The sequence below is a fragment of the Podarcis tiliguerta genome (genome assembly GCF_965153285.1).
Source record: "Podarcis tiliguerta genome assembly, chromosome: 5".
In the NCBI taxonomy this organism is placed as follows: Eukaryota; Metazoa; Chordata; class Lepidosauria; order Squamata; family Lacertidae; genus Podarcis; species Podarcis tiliguerta.
This window is the reverse complement of record NC_139538.1, coordinates 66,414,665-66,432,512: the sequence shown is the minus strand read 5'-3', so window position 1 is coordinate 66,432,512 and position 17,848 is coordinate 66,414,665. Positions and strand designations below refer to the sequence as shown.

The following is a 17,848-nucleotide window of genomic DNA, read 5'->3' as shown; positions in this document are numbered from 1 at the left end:
CTGCCTCCTACCTTCCTTCTCCAACTGATGCATTTTGGCTAGAGCCCGTCATGGGCAAGTTCTGACTTTTCACACACTTTTCAAAAACATACTTTATTAAGTTTAATAAATGCCTTTATAAAATCAAACTGACAGTACTTGCCCAAACATATTCCTGCAACATACAATACTGCTTTACATTAATTCAGATGGGAAGCTTTTTTTAAAGATTGATGTTTTTTCATTTTACCAGTTTCTTTTTTGTTCACAGCAATCTTGCTGTACTGCTGCAGTCTGAAATGCCACCTTGACTCCTCCGTGGCATCTTGAAGCATTTAATAGCAGCTTTAGTTCTGCAGCTTGCCTCTTCAGAATGCCTTCTACCCAATGTGAGTTTCAATGAATTGATGAAAGCATCTTGCTTTCCTTGGCTGTCTCAAAGCAAGATTAATGTTAACGGAAGAAATGAAATGAAAGCAGAAAATTAATAAAGTCATTTCATTCCTTTCTTGGGTGCTGTTTTCTTTCCTCCTTTTTTGGATTTGGTTCCATACTTTGCTTCCATCTGAGCCAGAAAATCACCCATTTCCTTTTTTCGATTCTCATTTTTGCTCTGTTAAATGACAAAAACAAGATGGTTAAATGAGCTTACAAGTATTTCTCGTGTTTTGACTAAAGATTTGGCATTGAATCAAGTTACTAATAAGGTGGTATACATAAGAAAATGTATATAAATATTTTAAAATAGTGTATCTGCAGAATATTTGAAAGAGATCAGATTGTTGTGAAGTATGAATAATACTGTTCAAGACGAACTATTCAAAAATGCAACTCTAAGGACAACTGTTGGCTGGCAGTTAACTTTTCTTTAGAAATCAGATCACATGTTGCCTCTCCTTGATGCGCAAATTCCCTTAAATATTCAACCCCTTAGTCACAGCCCTATTCAAACCTCATCAGCGTGTATGTGAAATTACAGTTGTTATTATTTTGTCCCAACATGCATCACTTACAACTTATTATACACACTAAATCTCACTTGCAATTTTGTCGCCTTTGGATACCACTATCATGAACAATTTAGTGTCATCTGTAAATCTGGCTGTCTCATTGCTCACCTGCGACTCCTGACCATTTTGGAATAAATTAAATAACACTAGTCTCTCTAAAAAAAAATCCCAAGGGGACCTCACTGTTTTTTTGCTATCCTGAACATTAAAATTAGCTCTCCAATGCTGGAGGCTTAAATCATTTAGAGTTAAAGGCTCCCTCTAACCTAACAAAAGGTAATGCTATCTAACTTGTTAGAATGATTTGTAGCTTACTCCACTCTTACTTGAATTAGTGCTTTTAGGTCATCTTCCCCTTCACCAAGACCCAGTTCTTCTCTGGATTTTTCTGCCTCTTTAGCTTCTTGTCGAGCCTGAAACATTGACGCAGTTGTTGAAGGGAATGCAAAATTTCTTTCTTAACCTATTGCAGCAGCAAGCAATTTATTTGTTATTATTATATTGTAAGCATTTCTACCAGGCCATTTTCAACAAATTTGCAGGATGGCTTGAACGACGTTAGGAAAACTTGCTTATGCATCCCAGAGAGAAGAAAGGCCAGCAAATGTTTTGCTGCATTGTAGGTAGATTCTAGTGTTTTACATTAAAGGATTACCACGTCATAAATAATAAATAAATGGCAGTATATCATAAAATCCTAGATGATACTCATTTAATACCTAGCAACTATAAAAGGAAGATCAAAAACCAATAGGATGCTGTTACATAAGGATGTTCTGAATTTGGCGTGTTCACTCAGTGCATCAAGATAAAGAAATGCAGGCTTTCTCCCCTCTCAAAGAACTGGGTTGAATGGGGGGGGGGGTCCCCTTCCAGAAACCAGTAGCTGAAGAAAACAGGCTGTGTTCTCTCTGCAACTCAAGCACTGGTTCAACCCCTGAAAAGATGTTACATTTGAAAAAGTACATTACGTGAAATAGGAAATATGTTTACAGACGGTGAAACAATCAGAACTGGAGTTGATAGTAAGAATTACATATTTTGTCACAGAGTCTTTTGCCTCTTGCAAACCTACCTTCCTTTTTCTTGAATTCATCTTTTGCTTAGACTCTTTTGTAAAGGCTTTGTAAGATGGAAGTTCTCCAGAATCAATGGCATGTTGGATAATCTCTCTTATTCTCGGCTCATCTGTATAATCAACACACAGTACGGATTCCATAATTTTGTCCATATCGCCTTTAAAATCCTCATATGCTGCTTTAATGTCCACCAGCTCTTCTGCAGAATCTTTGTACTTCTTCTCAAAGTCTTCAATGTCTTTTACCGTTATCTAATTTTAAAACAACAACAAAAAGAGTTGAATTCCATGAATGACAATCCTTTTTACCACACTCAAGTTACACACACACACACACACACACACACACAAACACATTTTTCCATCCCAAATTCATTGTTACTTCAAAATTTTACTTTTCTGTAATTCAAGTTCATCTGTACAGGGCCTTTTTAATGGAAGGAAGTGTATCCAAAGCAAGGCAAAGCAAGATGAAGCAGATAGGGACACACACAGGTTGTATTCATCTGCAGAGGAAACATGCTTCACTTGGAGAAAATAGCTTGAATCCAATCTGCTTTCTCCAATTGGTCTTCAAGGGGGCTCCCTGTAACTGCTGATTGGTGGGTCCTGGGAGCCCCTTCGAAGGCAAGCTCCCAGCACCAATCATCAGACTGGCGCTGAAAGAACATCTCCAAAACCATCAATCTGGTTACAATGAGGTTACAAGTGTCAGCCACTTGTCATTGACACCCAAAGGGTCCTGCCCACCTGTCAAAGTTGGCCTGCAAATGGGGGTGGGAGATTAAGGATCCATAAGTCATACTTAGACCTAGGGAAATCGATGGGCTTGACTAACTCAAGTGTATTGATTTGAATAGGTCCACCCTTCAGTATTTCACTGTTGGATACAACCCATGGTGTACAAACTTGAAAGGATATTTCAGCACTAAAGCATTTCAGAGCTATCATTCCTTGCCATGCCATCTCCAAATTTTTTTTAGCTGCACTCCATTTACTACAACAGCATTAAGGAAATTTATCCAGGAATTAAAGAAATAATGAAAGGGCACTGAACTTCTTGAGCTGTGAAAACAGAATGTTGTATTTTGATATTACACCAAAAAACCCATATAAGGTTCAGGTTTGCAAAAATCGATTTTTGCAGCCGGAGAAAAATTTGGCATCACAAATAACAACCCATCCCGCAGATGAAAATAAAATAAAGGGGATGAGGGCAAAGGTCCCACAGAAGTTACATTTGCCCTACAGATAAAAGAAATAACACTTTATTTACAGATATTATCATTCCAGTTGTGAGATAAGGACCATCATCACATTGAAGAAGACTACCTACTTTTTTGAACAGCAGCCTCCAGTATTCTTCCCAGTTGCGATCCTGAGTCAGCACAGTTGACTCCTCATCCACAATCCCCTGCTCGTCATACAGAGCCCGCAGTTCCTGGTCACTCAGTACTGCATACACCTTGCCCAGGATCTAAGAGGAGACAAGACAAACCACCTCACTACTCCAGTAAGACACAACCCATGCCATCCCACTTGCCTCACAACTGGCTTCTTTCTTATTCAGGTTATGTTAGCATTCCCTCTAACAGTGGAATTTCCAAGTAGTTGGGTGCCAGTAAGTTTACAAACAAAATGGGACTACCCCAAAATTGTACAGTGGTTTCAACATACTCGAGGGACTCCGTAGGCAAACAGAAGGGTAAAATTATAAAACCCCAAAATAACACCAAACATTAGAGAGAACCAAAACTGGTAGGACACAAGAGGAAACTGGACTTCTCAAGTCCTAACAGCTTATAGTAAGTGGGATTTAGGTTGAAGTAAGGCTGCCATATTTCAAAAAGTGAAAATCCAGACACAAAAGTTGTTGAGCTTTTTCTGCAAAATCTCAAGAAAAATAAGTAAGTTTTTGAGGTGTTTTTAAGGGAATTTGCCAAAATCTATACTTCAGACATGAGCTGCCATACATCCAAATTTTCAAAGAAAAGGCAAACACAGGATGTTCCAGCACCTCTCAGGATTTGCACAATTGCTAGAAAAATGGAGGCGTTTGTGGCTCCTCTTTTTCTAGAATAATACCACTGGGTAAACCTTTCCCTTTTCTACCATGCATAACCATTAACCACCCCACCCCTGTTATATAAAATACTCAGGTTCAGAATTAGCAGTGTGCCCAATCCTCACCCATCTTCTGCTAGGCCACAGAGCAGGGCATGGGCTGGAAAAAAGGGAGAAATGGTCCTCTTGGCTCATGCATTTCCCACCAGGCCTGAACTGGAGCACTGCAACGCAATGTGGCAGGTTCTACGCTCCCCCTCTAAACACGAAGGTGAAGTGGTTTCTCAGACTGGAAGCAGAACACCCATCCCACCAATAAAGACACAAGTTGGGGAGGGGGACTTCTTAAGTATGTAGATATACGCTTGTAAATTAACCTGTTAATCGATGCCATTTGAGACTGATAGGGTGGAAGACAGGGACACCAACAGTAGGTGGGGGCAGGCAGAGGCAACTCTTTCTAGTTTTGTCCCATTCTCCTCCCTGCTGAGGAGGAAGTTGACAGGCAGAACCAGCCCCTGGACTGGTTGTAAGCAAGGAGGCAGGCAGGTGGACTACTGGGGCCAAGGAAGGGCAGGGCTCCTATTGCAGGCCTGCCTAGAACAAGAGGACCCTCATGGAGCTGTGCTTTGTTCTCGTTTTTTTAAAAAACACATTTTTTGTTTTTTATCTTAAGCTGTGAACCGGCCTGAGATCTATGGATGAAATTATATACAGTGGTACCTCTGCTTACGTACTTAATTTGTTCTGGAGGTCCGTTCTTAACCTGAGGTACCACTTTAGCTAATGGGGCCTCCTGCTGCCATGCAATTTCTGTTCTCATCCTGAAGCAAAGTTCTTAACCTGGGGTACTATTTCTGGGTTAGCGGAGTCTGTAACCTGAAGTGTATGTAATCTGAAGCATATGTAACCTGAAGCATATGTAACCTGAGGTACCACTGTACTGGAAGATGCTAGAGTGGCTGGAGTGACCCAATCAGATCTGTGCAGTACAAATAATATCATCATCCTCACCACCATCATTATTATATATATAAAAATTATTATTATTTGGTGGATCCCACTTTGGTCGCATTTCCACCCTAGGAACCCAGGGCGGTACACAATTTTGCAAAATGAGGCGGAGGGTGCAAGTGGCCTATGTCACTACCTGACTTTTAGAAGGCACCTGAAGTTTAGGGAAGTTTCTAATGTTTGATGGTGTTTTTAATATACTGTTGGGAGCCGCCCAGGGTGGGTGGGGAAACCTAGCCAGATGGGCGGGGTATGAATAATAAATTATTATTACTGTATTATACTATGATGAAGTCGAGCTTGGTGCCAAGCGAGTCAGAGCAGGATTTGAACCCGGGTCCCGCGGCTAACCAACTCGCAGAACTTCCCCGGTTTGATTCCTGCCTGCTGAGGACGGGGAAAGGAGAACCTTCATCCGACGAGTCCGAGGCAGGTTTCCCGGCGCCTCCCCTCACCTGGAAATGCCGGGTGGCCGCCTCCTTCCCGTCCGGGTCGGCGCGGTCCGGGTGCACCCGCAGCGAGACCTTGTGGTAGCCGCGGCGGATCTCGTCGGCCGAAGCCTCGCGCCTCACGCCCAGCACCTGGTACAGGTCGGCGGCGCCGAAGGCCCCGCGGCAAAGCTCCAGCAGCCCCATCCCCGAGCCCAAGCGCGCGGAGAGACCACCACCGCGCCTGCGCACGCTCTCTCCCGCTCTCGGCCAGGGGAACAGCCGACGCAACCTGCTGCTGCGCGGGATCCTGCTTCTCAGCCGCGTCCCCCCGTCCGTTTTCCCGCCCGCCACGCCCACTCCTGCCTCCCCGCGCTGCTTTACGGCCGTCCCGCGAGATGTCGCGAACTTGAAAGGCCAAGAATTAAAGAGAAGGTGGGGGCAGAGAGGAGGAGGAAAGTGGAGGGACTAACCCTAGAGATACAAAAAGGTGAAGAGTGACACATAGGCTGCAGTACCCGCGAGAAAATGGAGAGAGATGCTTGGCCGGGATTCTCCCATACAGGGACGTAGCCAAGCGGAGGCAGCTGCCCCTCATCAGTAAAAAGCAATACAAATCAATGCAAATTTGAGGTTTTGTCTCCCTTAAAACAAACAAAAAACACCTGCCTACGCCCATGTTCCTATGCGAGAAGTGAGTTTACAGGGAATCAGGCAGAGGGCCGTCTCAGTAGTGGCGCCCACCCATCAGATCTCAAGGAAATGAGCAACTATCTTACTTATAGAAGACATCTGAAGACAGCCCTGTTTTGGGAAGTTTTTAATGTTTAATGCTTCTATTATGTTTTTAATCCTCCGTTGGGAGCTGCCCAGAGTGGCTGGGGAAACCCAGCCAGATTGGCGGGGTAAAAATAATAAATTATTATTGTATTATTATTATATCTCATAATGAAGATGAAGCCTATGTAACCCACACGCGTTATTTTATATACTCTAAAGCTAGGAAGCTTACAGTGGAAAACTCCATTTGAGACATGGCGTGTTCGCATTTCTCTCATGGATGCGTAACTCTTCATTTTTGCTATCTCTACCTGTAGAGTCTACCGCTTCAAAAGCAGCAGTGGCGCGCGGAGCTCGTGGGTTGCCCAGGCGATCCATTGCGCGGCGGCCAAATCCAACGGGTAAACCTATTGGCAGATGGCATTACAGTAGATCCCACTCGTTGCGATTGTGGTTAAAGCAACGAGTTGTCATGTTTTTGCTTGAGAAATATCGCAAGTTCCGCGGGGTTACGTTCCGGAGACCACGTCTAAAGCTAAAATCGGGTGTAGTCCAAACACACTGGGTTCAATGGCAGGTGGGACAGCCAAAGTCTTTTTCCCCAGACTCCAGCACTTGTAAAAAATTTTTGTCAAGTGCGTAAAGCTGAACGCACACAAATTAAATGTATGTAAATTGCAGGTATATTTTATCTCAATAACAGGGCGATATCCATCTGAGTCATATTCTGAGTAGATACACTTTACTCAAACGGGCTGGATTTATTTAAGCCTATATTTCAGTGGGTCTGTACAGACTATGGACTCTTACTGGATGTCGCCATAAATATTTATTTTTCATAATTTAAAACAGGCTTATTTCCTTCTTGATTTAATATGTAAATCTGCCTTGCCACTTTTGAAATGCTCCTCAACTTGAGGTTGAAGAGTGTAAGTACTGAAAATGTATCTTGTTTGCAGAGGTGTTTAGTTCCCCCATATATATTTTTGCTTTTAAATATGTTGCTGACATTCTTCTAATTTTCTTGCTACCTGCTTTTTATGATGTTTTTGGCGCAGAACCTCTAGTGAACGGATTCAAATAACAATAAGTACAATAAAGATTCCAACTAAACATTAGGAAGAACTTTTGACAATGGAATATAGACTACTTCAGAAGGTGGTGGGCTCTCCTTAATTGTAGGTACTTAAACAGAGGTTGGATGACCGTCTGTTAAACATTCTTTTGCTGAGATTCTTGCATTGCAGGGGGTTGGGTCCTTTCCCAACTCTAAAATTCTCTGATTCTATGAATGAATAAATCTCCATTGATCCAATGGTTCCTGGTTTCTCCAGCTAGTGCTGTAAAAAAACTCCTGTCTGAACTTCAGGAGAATCACTGCCATCAGAGTAGACAATACCAGGATATATGTAGCTTCCTTTTTTTGTTCCTGATACTATAGCAGAGGGATGTAGATCGTGCTCTACCGGTAGATCCCCAGCTGATCCTGGTAGATCATGGGATTCTTATCGTGTAAAAAAAGCTATGGGGGGGGAGCTAATAAATCCTCCGCAAAAAAGCTCAACAGCTCTGGGCAATCCACCCACCCTACGCGCGCTCCTCCCTCCAATGACAATGGGTAGATCACTGCCAGTTTTTTTATACTGGGAGTAGATCAGTGTCTCTTGGGAGTTGGATATGCCTGCAAGACTGCAGCAAGAATGCCGGTGCGAGTGTTTGGATCAATATGCCAGTTGGGTTTTTTAACTTGTTTATGTTTAAAATAAGGGTTTATTTGATACAATAAAATGCATTTTGAAAACAATCTTAGACAGAAATGACCTTGTTCTGATTTGAATAAAATGAGAGGAAAAAGTGTTTTATATCAAACTTGCTAGTTTTATTTTTTCTAAGCAATATAAATAATAGTATGCATTGTCGGTACGTATAAAAATTGAAAAACACTATTGAAAATCTGTAAGTTCAGTAGTTCTTTAATTACAAGGTTGAAATCAGCAAATATACATGCTTTCTCCAGTGATTACATGCATTTACACACAAAATAAACTTGCAGCCTACATTAAATTTCTATTTCTAATTAGCAACTAGACATTATGAATTTATACAGATCACAGGATCTGCAAAAAGAAAATTTATAAGAGAATGCTTATATACACATTTATGGAAAAAGCACCTCTTCTCTCGTGATTAATCACTGCTTAAATTCTCTCAATCTTGATTTGCTCTACTTACTTGACAATTTCCAAAATAAGTCTAACCTCTGATTTGGGAGTCTTTCCTTTAATGAATAGACTTCACTTCAGTCTCTTTCCACTTGCAATCAGAAATGATGAAATCCAAGTATTTTCCAACTTACTCCTCAGACTGCCTTGCCTTTACTTTCTTTTTCGCTGCAGCTGAGGCAACTTTGCTTCCCGAAGGCTTCTTTAATGTTGTAGCTCTCTTTTTTGAAGCAACTTTTTTTTCAGTTTTCTTTCTTTTTGATAGTTTCCTTCTGTTTTTAAAACGTATAAGATCTTCGCGTCCAATTTCTGCCATTTGCTCCTCCCATGATTTCATTTCATTTTCATAACGGATCTTATCATCCTCAGCAAGTTGCTGATATGTCTGGATATGCAAAAAGAAATGGAATTCACATACTGAAAAGTTGCTTGTGTTAAAAGGTACTACAGAAATGTCAGGATATTTACTTTCCACTACTAGAGACATCTCTGAAACATCTAAGGACTAATATTTCATGTGAAAAGGATTTACACATGTTTGTTTCATGCAGCAAAACACCACAAGCTGGTTATTATGACCCCTTGTTTTGCTATGATGCATAATCTTCCTTACGACAACTGCATGCATTTTAAGACGCAGTTTCATGTATGGCTTAAAGTGATGCCAGGATCAGTCCCTGAAAGCATGATTACTCATACAGTTCCTTCAGGAACACAACCTGAGGCATTTAAACTTTTGGTGGCACAAAATGCCAAACAGGTAACTGACATTCTGATTTGTATTTCAAATATTATAATTTGAATCAGAATTTGAAACAGTGATTCAGCCATACGTTAAGTATTAAGATTTGGCTTAGATTTCTAAACATATCTACAGCTACACACACACATTCATACACTGACTTGATTCAGACTTAACAGGAAACAATGGTGTCGTGCTTCAATGTACTGGGCTTACATTATTGAGTCATCATTGAGCCAAAGGAGTTTGAAAACTGTGCTTTTAATTTTAAAATGAACTGTTATCTGGACACAAGTGGTTGGTCTCCACGGCCAGTTCTTACTATAGGCGAATGGCATGTATTGTACCTGTACTGCACCTTGACTGTCACTACTAGAACACTTGGCTGCACATTAAGCATTACTGATTCAAATTCCTAAATTTAAATGTCAATTTATTGGAATTCAAAGTCACTTGTATGACAATACCTTCTTTTGGGAACTGCTCATTTTTTGCCATTCGTCAAATAAATTTTTCATCTTTGCCTACAAGAGAAACAAAAACATAGAATGATATTTGCTGAAGTTCTGTAGCAGAAATCTCCCTACACCCACCCACCTGCCATATTTATAATGCAAGATATGCAAAATATGGGTGCTACATAAAGTCAGTCTTACTCAGAATAAACCAATCAAAATCTATTATTAAACAATTTAAGTCAATTGAGAAAGACTTAATCTCCCCCCCTTACAGCTGCACTTGTTTTATTTTTAAAATACCTGCAGGAGAGCTGGCCATGGATCTCCCATTGTCCCAACGAATTGGGCCCTTACTCATAGGCAACATTTAAAGTTTCCATATCCATTAGCTACAGCTATCAAGCTAGCTTGGAATTTCAGTATATGTAGCCTGATAATGCCAGATCTTTGACAAGCTGTTCAACAGCTCTTGTGTGGAAACTCTTGGTCAGGGACACTGCTACTGTAAAACTCCAACTGGACCTTCGACAGATTATGGCAATAATGGGAAATAGCCATTAAATCAGTTCTAATTTTCATTCTCAATACGAAAGACAGAATCTTCATCCTTGTAGCTGTTAAAATGAACAGCCTCCCTTGGTTTACCTGAATTGAGATTCCTTTAGCTTCTTGAAAGTGTTCAGACATAAAAATGTTGAAGGCACTCCGAGGTCTTTTAGGTTTTCCAAGCATTGTTAGTTGCTAAAATGACAAAAGGATATCAGTGAGCAGTTCTCTCAGGTGTTATTAAGTTCAGCCATAGAAAACACCCACACACCCCTTTATGTCTAGGATTTAGGGAATGGCAGACTTGGACATTCAGCAGACCAAGACTTAGCCTTGTACCCTATGAAGTGCTGCTCCGAAGGACCCTCTGACCTTTCAGGTGGAAGCTTTTTGAAGGAGGGGTATAAGAGGGCACCACAAGGAAGGGGAGGCTGAAAAGCCCCATGCATGCGAGAACACCAGACACTTCTGAATCCCAGCCGTACCAGACATACAATTTCCAAGACAGATAGAATTGAAAACAGAGTTCTTCAAGTCACATTAAAAAGAATATATTGTTAAAATCCAAAGATTCCTATTAAAACTGGCTTAAGTTAGAAAACCATTGCCATTTATGTTTATAGTGTTGCAGTGCTTTAGTCCTGTAAGACCACAGTAGGGAAAGGGAAAGGCCAGCCAAGCTGCTGACATGATGACACGGAGATCTGTCAGGGATGTTTTAGCTGAGATTCCTGAATTGCAGGGGGTTGGACTAGATGACCCTTGGGTCCCTTCCAACTCTTATCATTCTATGATTGGAGCACACAGCACCAATTCTGTGCCAACAGCACCAGTGGCTGTGTGTTTCCATGTTCAATTCAAACAGGTAGTTTTAATCTTTAAAGCCCTAAATCAGGGGCCCCCAACCTTTTTGAGTCTCTTGAGCACATTTGGAATGCTGTAGGTACCACCTGCTCTGGTTGCTTTTCTACCCACTTCCCCACTCCAGACAGAAAAAGCACAGGTGTACACATGCAAAGGTGCTTTTTGTTTTTATTTTGCTTTTCCAGAGGCTTTGGGTAAAATTCAGACCCAGCAGAATTAAAATAGATGTTATAGAATCTGCATGATTTTACACAGATCACCCCAAAGCCACAATCAAATCAAAGTTTAAATTGGTAGATGTACAGTAAAAAAAAAATAATCTGTTCCCTTAGAAGTGAAGCAAGTTCAAACACTGAGGTTTTATGCTTTAATACCATTTTATTATTTGTATTGTTTGAAACTCTGTTTCTGTACACCACTTGTGTACTTCCTGAATGTAGAGTGGTTTATAAATTCTGGAATAAAAAAAATAGAATAATTTAAAGCTTTTCCCTTTATACTATTCGTAAGCAGCAATCATAAAATATTAGGCACCAGTTGTAAGTATACAAAAGGAAAAAAGTTGTGTGTAACATCAAAAGACACACCACCCTCATGGGTAACTGGTGTGAGAGCATCATGTATTTTGTACTGAAACCTTAGTATAAGGTGGCAAGCATTTTCAGGTACTTGGACAATGAGATCATACTTCATGACCTATCCTGTTACTGTGACTAATTTATTTTCACTGTTTTTATTTCTGAATTTTAAAATGTAACCTGCCCTGGGACCTACTGGTGAAGGGTGGATAATAAAATTATAAAGATTATTTAGGTACTAACCCTCTTTTTTCTTGCTGCTCTTCTTTTTTCCACTCTCCTTCTCTTTTCCTCTTTCAAAGCTGCCTCCTGGGCAGGAGTTAGTTGTGCTTTGTATTTGATCATTTGTTCTTTGTAGATCTGTCTGTCAGTCTTGGCGGCTGCTTCATATGGCTAGAATATGAGCAAACACAATTTTACTAAAACTTGTGAAAAGCATATATATCTGTTTCAAATAATACAGAACCCTAGACATTAAGGAGGTATTTTCAAACCAAGGAAGCAATTTTCTTAGTAAAATAGAATAACATTCTGTTCACATGAACACCAAAATCCATGCTTACTTGTTTGTCAGATGCTGGGAGCTCCCTCCAAGCGTGTGCTATCTTTTTTGTGATGTCCACAACACTTACGTCTGCAGAGTAAAAAAAAACAGCTACAAGGATGAAGATCCTGTCAAATTTAGTGTCAAATTTCAAAAACAAATTTAAGGAATAAACAAATTCAAATTAACTTCATCACTGATATACAAGTTGGGTTTGACAGACATATAGCCAGACTATTTGAAACAAAGCTAAAATTTGGTGTGCATTGTAGTAAACACCATTGTTACACAGAAGTCAAAACACAAAATTTATAAAAATATTTATATAATGCCTTAGTGTTCTCAAAAGTGTGGTTTACAATTAGGAACATACATTTTAATACAACAGAAAGAGAGCAATAAAAATAGTGAAAACAATACTTTAGAAGACAGTCTCAAAAAAGATTAATCAATCAAATACTATCAAAATCTTGGCAAAATAACATCATCTTGGCCACCTACCAAAGCCAGGGGCTGATGAAATCCCCCCAGTAGATACCTTAATAACTGGGCTGTGACCAAAAAAGTCTCACTTCAGCTGAAGCTGGGCAAAAACACTCTTAGCCACAGCAAGGCTACCTGGATATCTAGCAGTACCCCTAAACTGCTAACCTGGTCCTTTAGAAGGAGTGGAATCACACCTAGAACAGGCCATACTTCCACTCTCAATGTGTCTACATGCAACACGAAGTCTCATAATAGCAGCAGCTAATCAACTCGTGCAAGTTCTCCATACTTCTGGATGCAAGTCTCTGGTTCCCTAAATATATATGTCCATTATATTGCTTATTTCCAGAACTGCTGCACAGTGACACCACTCTATTCCTTCAAACAATTCCTCAAAACCTGCTATTTCTGGGCTGTTTCACCCGAAACTGAAATGAAGCCTAAATAAGTGAGGCGTGTTATTTATTTGCTTGCATTCATTCTCTTCTCTTCTCTGCTGATTCACAGGGTAAAGTAAAATTTCAGAATTGTTTTTGAGTATATTACTCAGCAAAGTGACATACATACTGATTTTGTGGTATACTTATGATTACCTAGCCAAATTTAGGAACACACCATTTTCACTTGGCACTTTCCTTCCAGCATTCTAAATACAGTACAACCTATCGGTTTTTGCAGAATGTGAGCTCACAGATTATCTAAACACAAGTGTACACAATGGCTATAAATGTAATGAAAAAAGAGGCTTTGGGGATTAATTTGCTGCACACAGAAAACCAACGATTCAAGCAAGTTAGGAGAATCCTGGCAAAAATAAAATAAAAAGGCCAGTCAGTCTTTTAACATATTTTACAAAACAACAAAAACTTTTATTACAGTGAAGTATCATTCTTAGTGAATTCCTTACCTGGATTTTGTTTCTTATAAAAGGGTTGCTGTTCTTTATAAAAGCGAATGTATGCTGTCAGTGGCTGCTTTGGACGGTTATCTGAGCTACTTTGTTTTGAAAACCATTTCTCTACTGAACAAGTTGCACTGCACCTTTAAAAAAGCAAAATTGATACCTATTAATAGAACAGAAGCTTCAGATAAAATCAGACATTACTCCAAGGAAAAAAGAATAGCCTGAAATCTAGTGGAAATGAATAATGCAGCTACATTCACAAATATAAAAAGTAACAGCCTGATGTGGTATAGTGGTTAGAGTGTTGGACATGGCAGAGCAGGGTTCAAATGTCCACTTGGGTTGTTGTGATTACATAAGGTTGAGGAGAACTATGTCACTTTGAATTCATTGGGAGAAAAAGATGGGATATAAATGCAATCAATCTATCTTCTACCCAATCCCACATTTAGCAGACTTCCAAGGGCACATTTTGAACTTGAACTTTTCCTAGACTCACCTAAGAATTGTATGACCAAGCCCAAATGGGTCAAGTGGACACAAACAGAAAAACCTGCCACAAAGTTACCTCTATGATTTTGGTTTGTACAGCAGACCAGCTAATGCTAGCTCTGCTTTCACCTCTATCCTCTGTAACAAATTGTCATAGGATCAAGCTCAGTTTAGCGATCAGATGCAATCACACACACTTAATTACCCCCCTACAAGTCCTGTGCAACTACAGAGTTAGCTAATGGTGATGTAAACTGCTTTGAGGTGTGTGTTTTTAAAGCAGTGTATAAATTTTATGAAATAAAATAATTTATTTTTGTTTGGATGCCATTAATTTCAGCAGACCAACAGCTTTGAAGGTGAACAAGAGAAATGTACAGTCTGGACCAGATAAAAAGGTACAGTGGTACCTCGGGTTACAGATGCTTCAGGTTACAGATGCTTCAGGTTACAGATGCTTCAGGTTACAGATTCTGTTAACCCAGAAATAGTACCTCGGGTTAAGAACTTTGCTTCACGATGAGAACAGAAATCGTGCTCCAGCGGCGCGGCGGCAGCGGGAGGCCCCATTAGCTAAAGTGGTGCTTCAGGTTAAGAATAGTTTCAGGTTAAGAACAGACCTCCGGAACGAATTAAGTTCTTAACTTGAGGTACCACTGTATTAACTAAATATAAAACCCTATTACCATGCTCCCTTAATAAAAACCACAGCATTACTTTGTGTTGTTGAAGGCTTCTTTTTCTTAATAAAAGTTAGAACCAACTTACTCAGCTGAAGCATATTGGTGGAGAATTAAGCTAGAAGAAAATAGGTGAGAAATTCCAGCTGAAATGATGAGGAAAATATGGGTTTCACTTTGATTCTCCTCCAGTCAAGAGCCAAGTCTCAAACAAAAATCCTTTCTAATCAAAAGATATAACCACAAGGTGGGCAGTAGCCAATTCTGGCTCATATTCTGAGCAGGGAAAATGAAATATATTTCTGCTCCATAGCACTCAGAAATTCAAGTCAATTTTCTAATAGGTAAGAGTCATCAAGCCTCTTGAGACTCTGACACTAAAGGCTGAAAACAAATTTATGTGCTGGTTGTGTGGGTTCTTCCCAAGGAGGATGCAATTATACTGAAGGCACGGGATATTGATTATATAAATAGATAAATATATGGATGGTGTGCCTGGGCATTAGCCAAGATTTATGTTGGGGGGCATGCATAATGTTGGGGGGGGGAGCAGAACTGAGTTATCTGTGACACAATTGGTTTTTTTTATTTACTTGATTGAGGGGGAGAGAGCAGCTGTCCCCCACTGGAAATGCCCACGATTGTGTGTATCGGGTCAGAGAACATGGAATGATTTTTGAAGATCTCATTCATATGCACGTCAAGTGCAAAGTTACTATCTCCCTGCCTGCCAACTTTCACCAGTGTTTCCAAGAAAGGTACCAAGCCTGGTAAGATCACTACAGAGAGAAACAAAGGGTGGTCCAAACTTTTAAAAAATAATTATTTTCTTGTTCAAGAGCACGTGGACACCCCAAAAGAAAACCAGGTAGCAGAGACAAAGTAATACAGAGTTGCTGAATAAAACCACAACAGCAAACCACCGTGCCCATGGTGATGATAACGCCAAGGATGCAGATTCGTTTTCCCCCCTATACGGGGCAGCAGCATTGCTGGGGGCTGGACTAGATGACCCTTTGGACCCTTCCATCTCTAGAGTTCTACGATTCACTGAATATCAGATTTTATTTTTAAGTATCCTAACTCCACCTTGAAGAAAACTGGAAAACAGCTTCCCCTCCTTCCTATTTCAAGTCCTTCCCCTGGAAACATTCAGTCTCCCCGAGCTCAAACCTCGAGATCTGGCAACGGCATGAGGAGGAGGAGCAGCAGCGAAGGACACAGAGCAATTCTGTGCCCATCGATTAAGCTCCCTTTACCTCACAGGTCAGCGGGCACCGGGTACGACCGAAAATGGCTTTTTCTTTCATCGAGAAAAGCGAGTGGGGATATGCCAGGAGAGGATGCCGCCCCGCCGCGGGCAGTGTTACCTGAGGAAATAACGCGGTCCACAGACAGACGACGACCACACGCGGGACAGCAGCGCCGCCGCCATAGTAGCGCCGACTGCGCTCGACTCGCCTCAGCCCTCGAGCCTCAGAACCATCGCGCGCCACTGGCGCGGGGCATTGTGGGCAGCCGAGGAAACGACCCGGCGCTCTGCTTATCTGCAATCCGCGCAGTCGCAGCCGGGAGGGGGAGGGGCGGGGACTGGGGGGGGAATGACAGGCACCTGCGAGTGGATGCGCTCGCGAACCTCGAGCAGGAGGGGGTGCGACACAACTATACAAGACCTCACTTCCGGTTCTCTATCGGCGCGCCGCCATATGCGGGGACGAGAGCATAGGGTATAAATTTATAAACATAGGTATGGTGTGCTTGGGCATAGCCAGGATTTATGTTAGTGTGGGGCAGGCATTATGTTGGGGTGGGGGAGCAGAACAGAGTTATCTGCGACGCAACTGGTTAGTTAGTCAGGGCTTGGAACCTTTGTTCCTCTCAGTTCAGGAACCGCGGGTGTTTTAATTCTCTCGTTACGCCGCTTCTCTTGGGGAAGCGGCAGACGCGGGCTCGGATGCTTTTCTGCGCGTGCGCGTCCATCCCGTCGGCGGGGAGGAATGTTTTGAGGAGCGGAGTGGAGGGCGGGAAATCCGGGTGGGAAGGTAGTTTTTGATTGGAGCGCGGTCGGTGGGCGGAGCCAGCGTGCCCTTCGCCGGCTATGAGGAAAAGGCGGGTTTAGTTTCGCGCCTTTCGCTATTTGCGAAGGGAGGAGGGTTTGGTTGGTGAAGTCAGATGAGAGGTCGGAGCGCTTGATATTGGATCAATATGGATTCGCGGCAGGGAGACTAAAAAGGAGGGAAATCCTGCTTATCTGCAGTAATAGAACGATGATGCTCAAGGATGGTGTCTGCGCGCTGCAGGTTGCAGCTCTGAGCACGTTAATAGCTGCGTCAGGAGAAAACTAAGCGCTCGCTCTCTTCCGGGAAAAATATATATTGCCCATTGCCATTTGTAAACCCGGACACCCCCTTCTCTCGCAGCTTGGTGTGAGCTGCAGCCCAAGCTCCCCATCCCTGCTCTAAAGTAACTGACAGCAACCTCGTGCCTTTCCTGACCCCCCTCCTCACCCAGCCTGGCTATTCTCTTAAGGTAGGAGACCCTGGGCAGCCAGTACAAAGCAAAGCCGGACAAATGGATGATATCCCAGGAAGTTTGCTTTTGCAAATTATTAATTATTATTATTAATTGACCCATCACCTCCTGGCAAATAGAAGGGGAAGAAATGGAGGCAGTGAGAGATTTTACTTTTTTGGGCTCCATGATCACTGCAGATGGTGACAGGAGTCACGGAATTAAAAGACGCCTGCTGCTTGCGAGAAAGGCGATGGCAAACCTAGAAAGCATCTTAAAAAGCAGAGACATCACCTTGCCAACAAAGGTATAGTTAAAGCTATGGTTTTCCCAGTAGTGATGTATGGAAGCGAGAGCTGGACCTTAAAGAAGGCTGATCGCAGAAGAATTGATGCTTTTGAATTATGGTGCTGGAGGAGACTCTTAAGAGTCCCATGGACTGCAAGAAGATCAAACCTATCCATTCTT

General features: G+C 41.7%; 2 protein-coding genes across 2 annotated transcripts; both read right to left on the bottom strand.

The window, feature by feature from the left end:
• Positions 1-77: 77 nt before the first annotated feature.
• Positions 78-5,967, bottom strand: DNAJC9 (DnaJ heat shock protein family (Hsp40) member C9). Its single transcript, XM_083441466.1, has 5 exons — positions 5,601-5,967; positions 3,404-3,544; positions 2,065-2,319; positions 1,316-1,402; positions 78-592 (listed from the first exon to the last, which is right to left on the bottom strand). Exons 1-5 carry the CDS (start codon positions 5,778-5,780, stop codon positions 473-475), a joined length of 783 nt encoding a protein of 260 aa, XP_083297592.1. The 5' UTR covers positions 5,781-5,967; the 3' UTR covers positions 78-472.
• A 2,341-nt stretch (positions 5,968-8,308) lies between these two features.
• TFAM (transcription factor A, mitochondrial) lies at positions 8,309-16,527 on the bottom strand. The gene is made up of 7 exons (XM_083441465.1): positions 16,240-16,527; positions 13,701-13,834; positions 12,327-12,397; positions 12,007-12,156; positions 10,421-10,516; positions 9,785-9,841; positions 8,309-8,960 (listed from the first exon to the last, which is right to left on the bottom strand). The coding sequence occupies exons 1-7, from the start codon at positions 16,302-16,304 to the stop codon at positions 8,706-8,708; spliced, it is 828 nt and encodes a 275-aa protein (XP_083297591.1). The 5' UTR covers positions 16,305-16,527; the 3' UTR covers positions 8,309-8,705.
• Positions 16,528-17,848: the final 1,321 nt, after the last annotated feature.

Coding starts and splice junctions, on each gene's coding strand:
- DNAJC9 (XM_083441466.1), bottom strand. CDS start 5,780: ATGGGGCTGCTGGAGCTTTGCCGCGGGGCCTTCGGCGCCGCCGACCTG. Junction 2,320..3,403: donor GGAGGCTGCTGTTCAAAAAA/GTAGGTAGTCTT, acceptor TTTTAAAATTAG/ATAACGGTAAAAGACATTGA. Junction 1,403..2,064: donor TGAATTCAAGAAAAAGGAAG/GTAGGTTTGCAA, acceptor TCAATGTTTCAG/GCTCGACAAGAAGCTAAAGA.
- TFAM (XM_083441465.1), bottom strand. CDS start 16,304: ATGGCGGCGGCGCTGCTGTCCCGCGTGTGGTCGTCGTCTGTCTGTGGA. Junction 13,835..16,239: donor GGACCGCGTTATTTCCTCAG/GTAACACTGCCC, acceptor GCTTTTTTAAAG/GTGCAGTGCAACTTGTTCAG. Junction 9,842..10,420: donor CTAAAGGAATCTCAATTCAG/GTAAACCAAGGG, acceptor TTTCTCTTGTAG/GCAAAGATGAAAAATTTATT.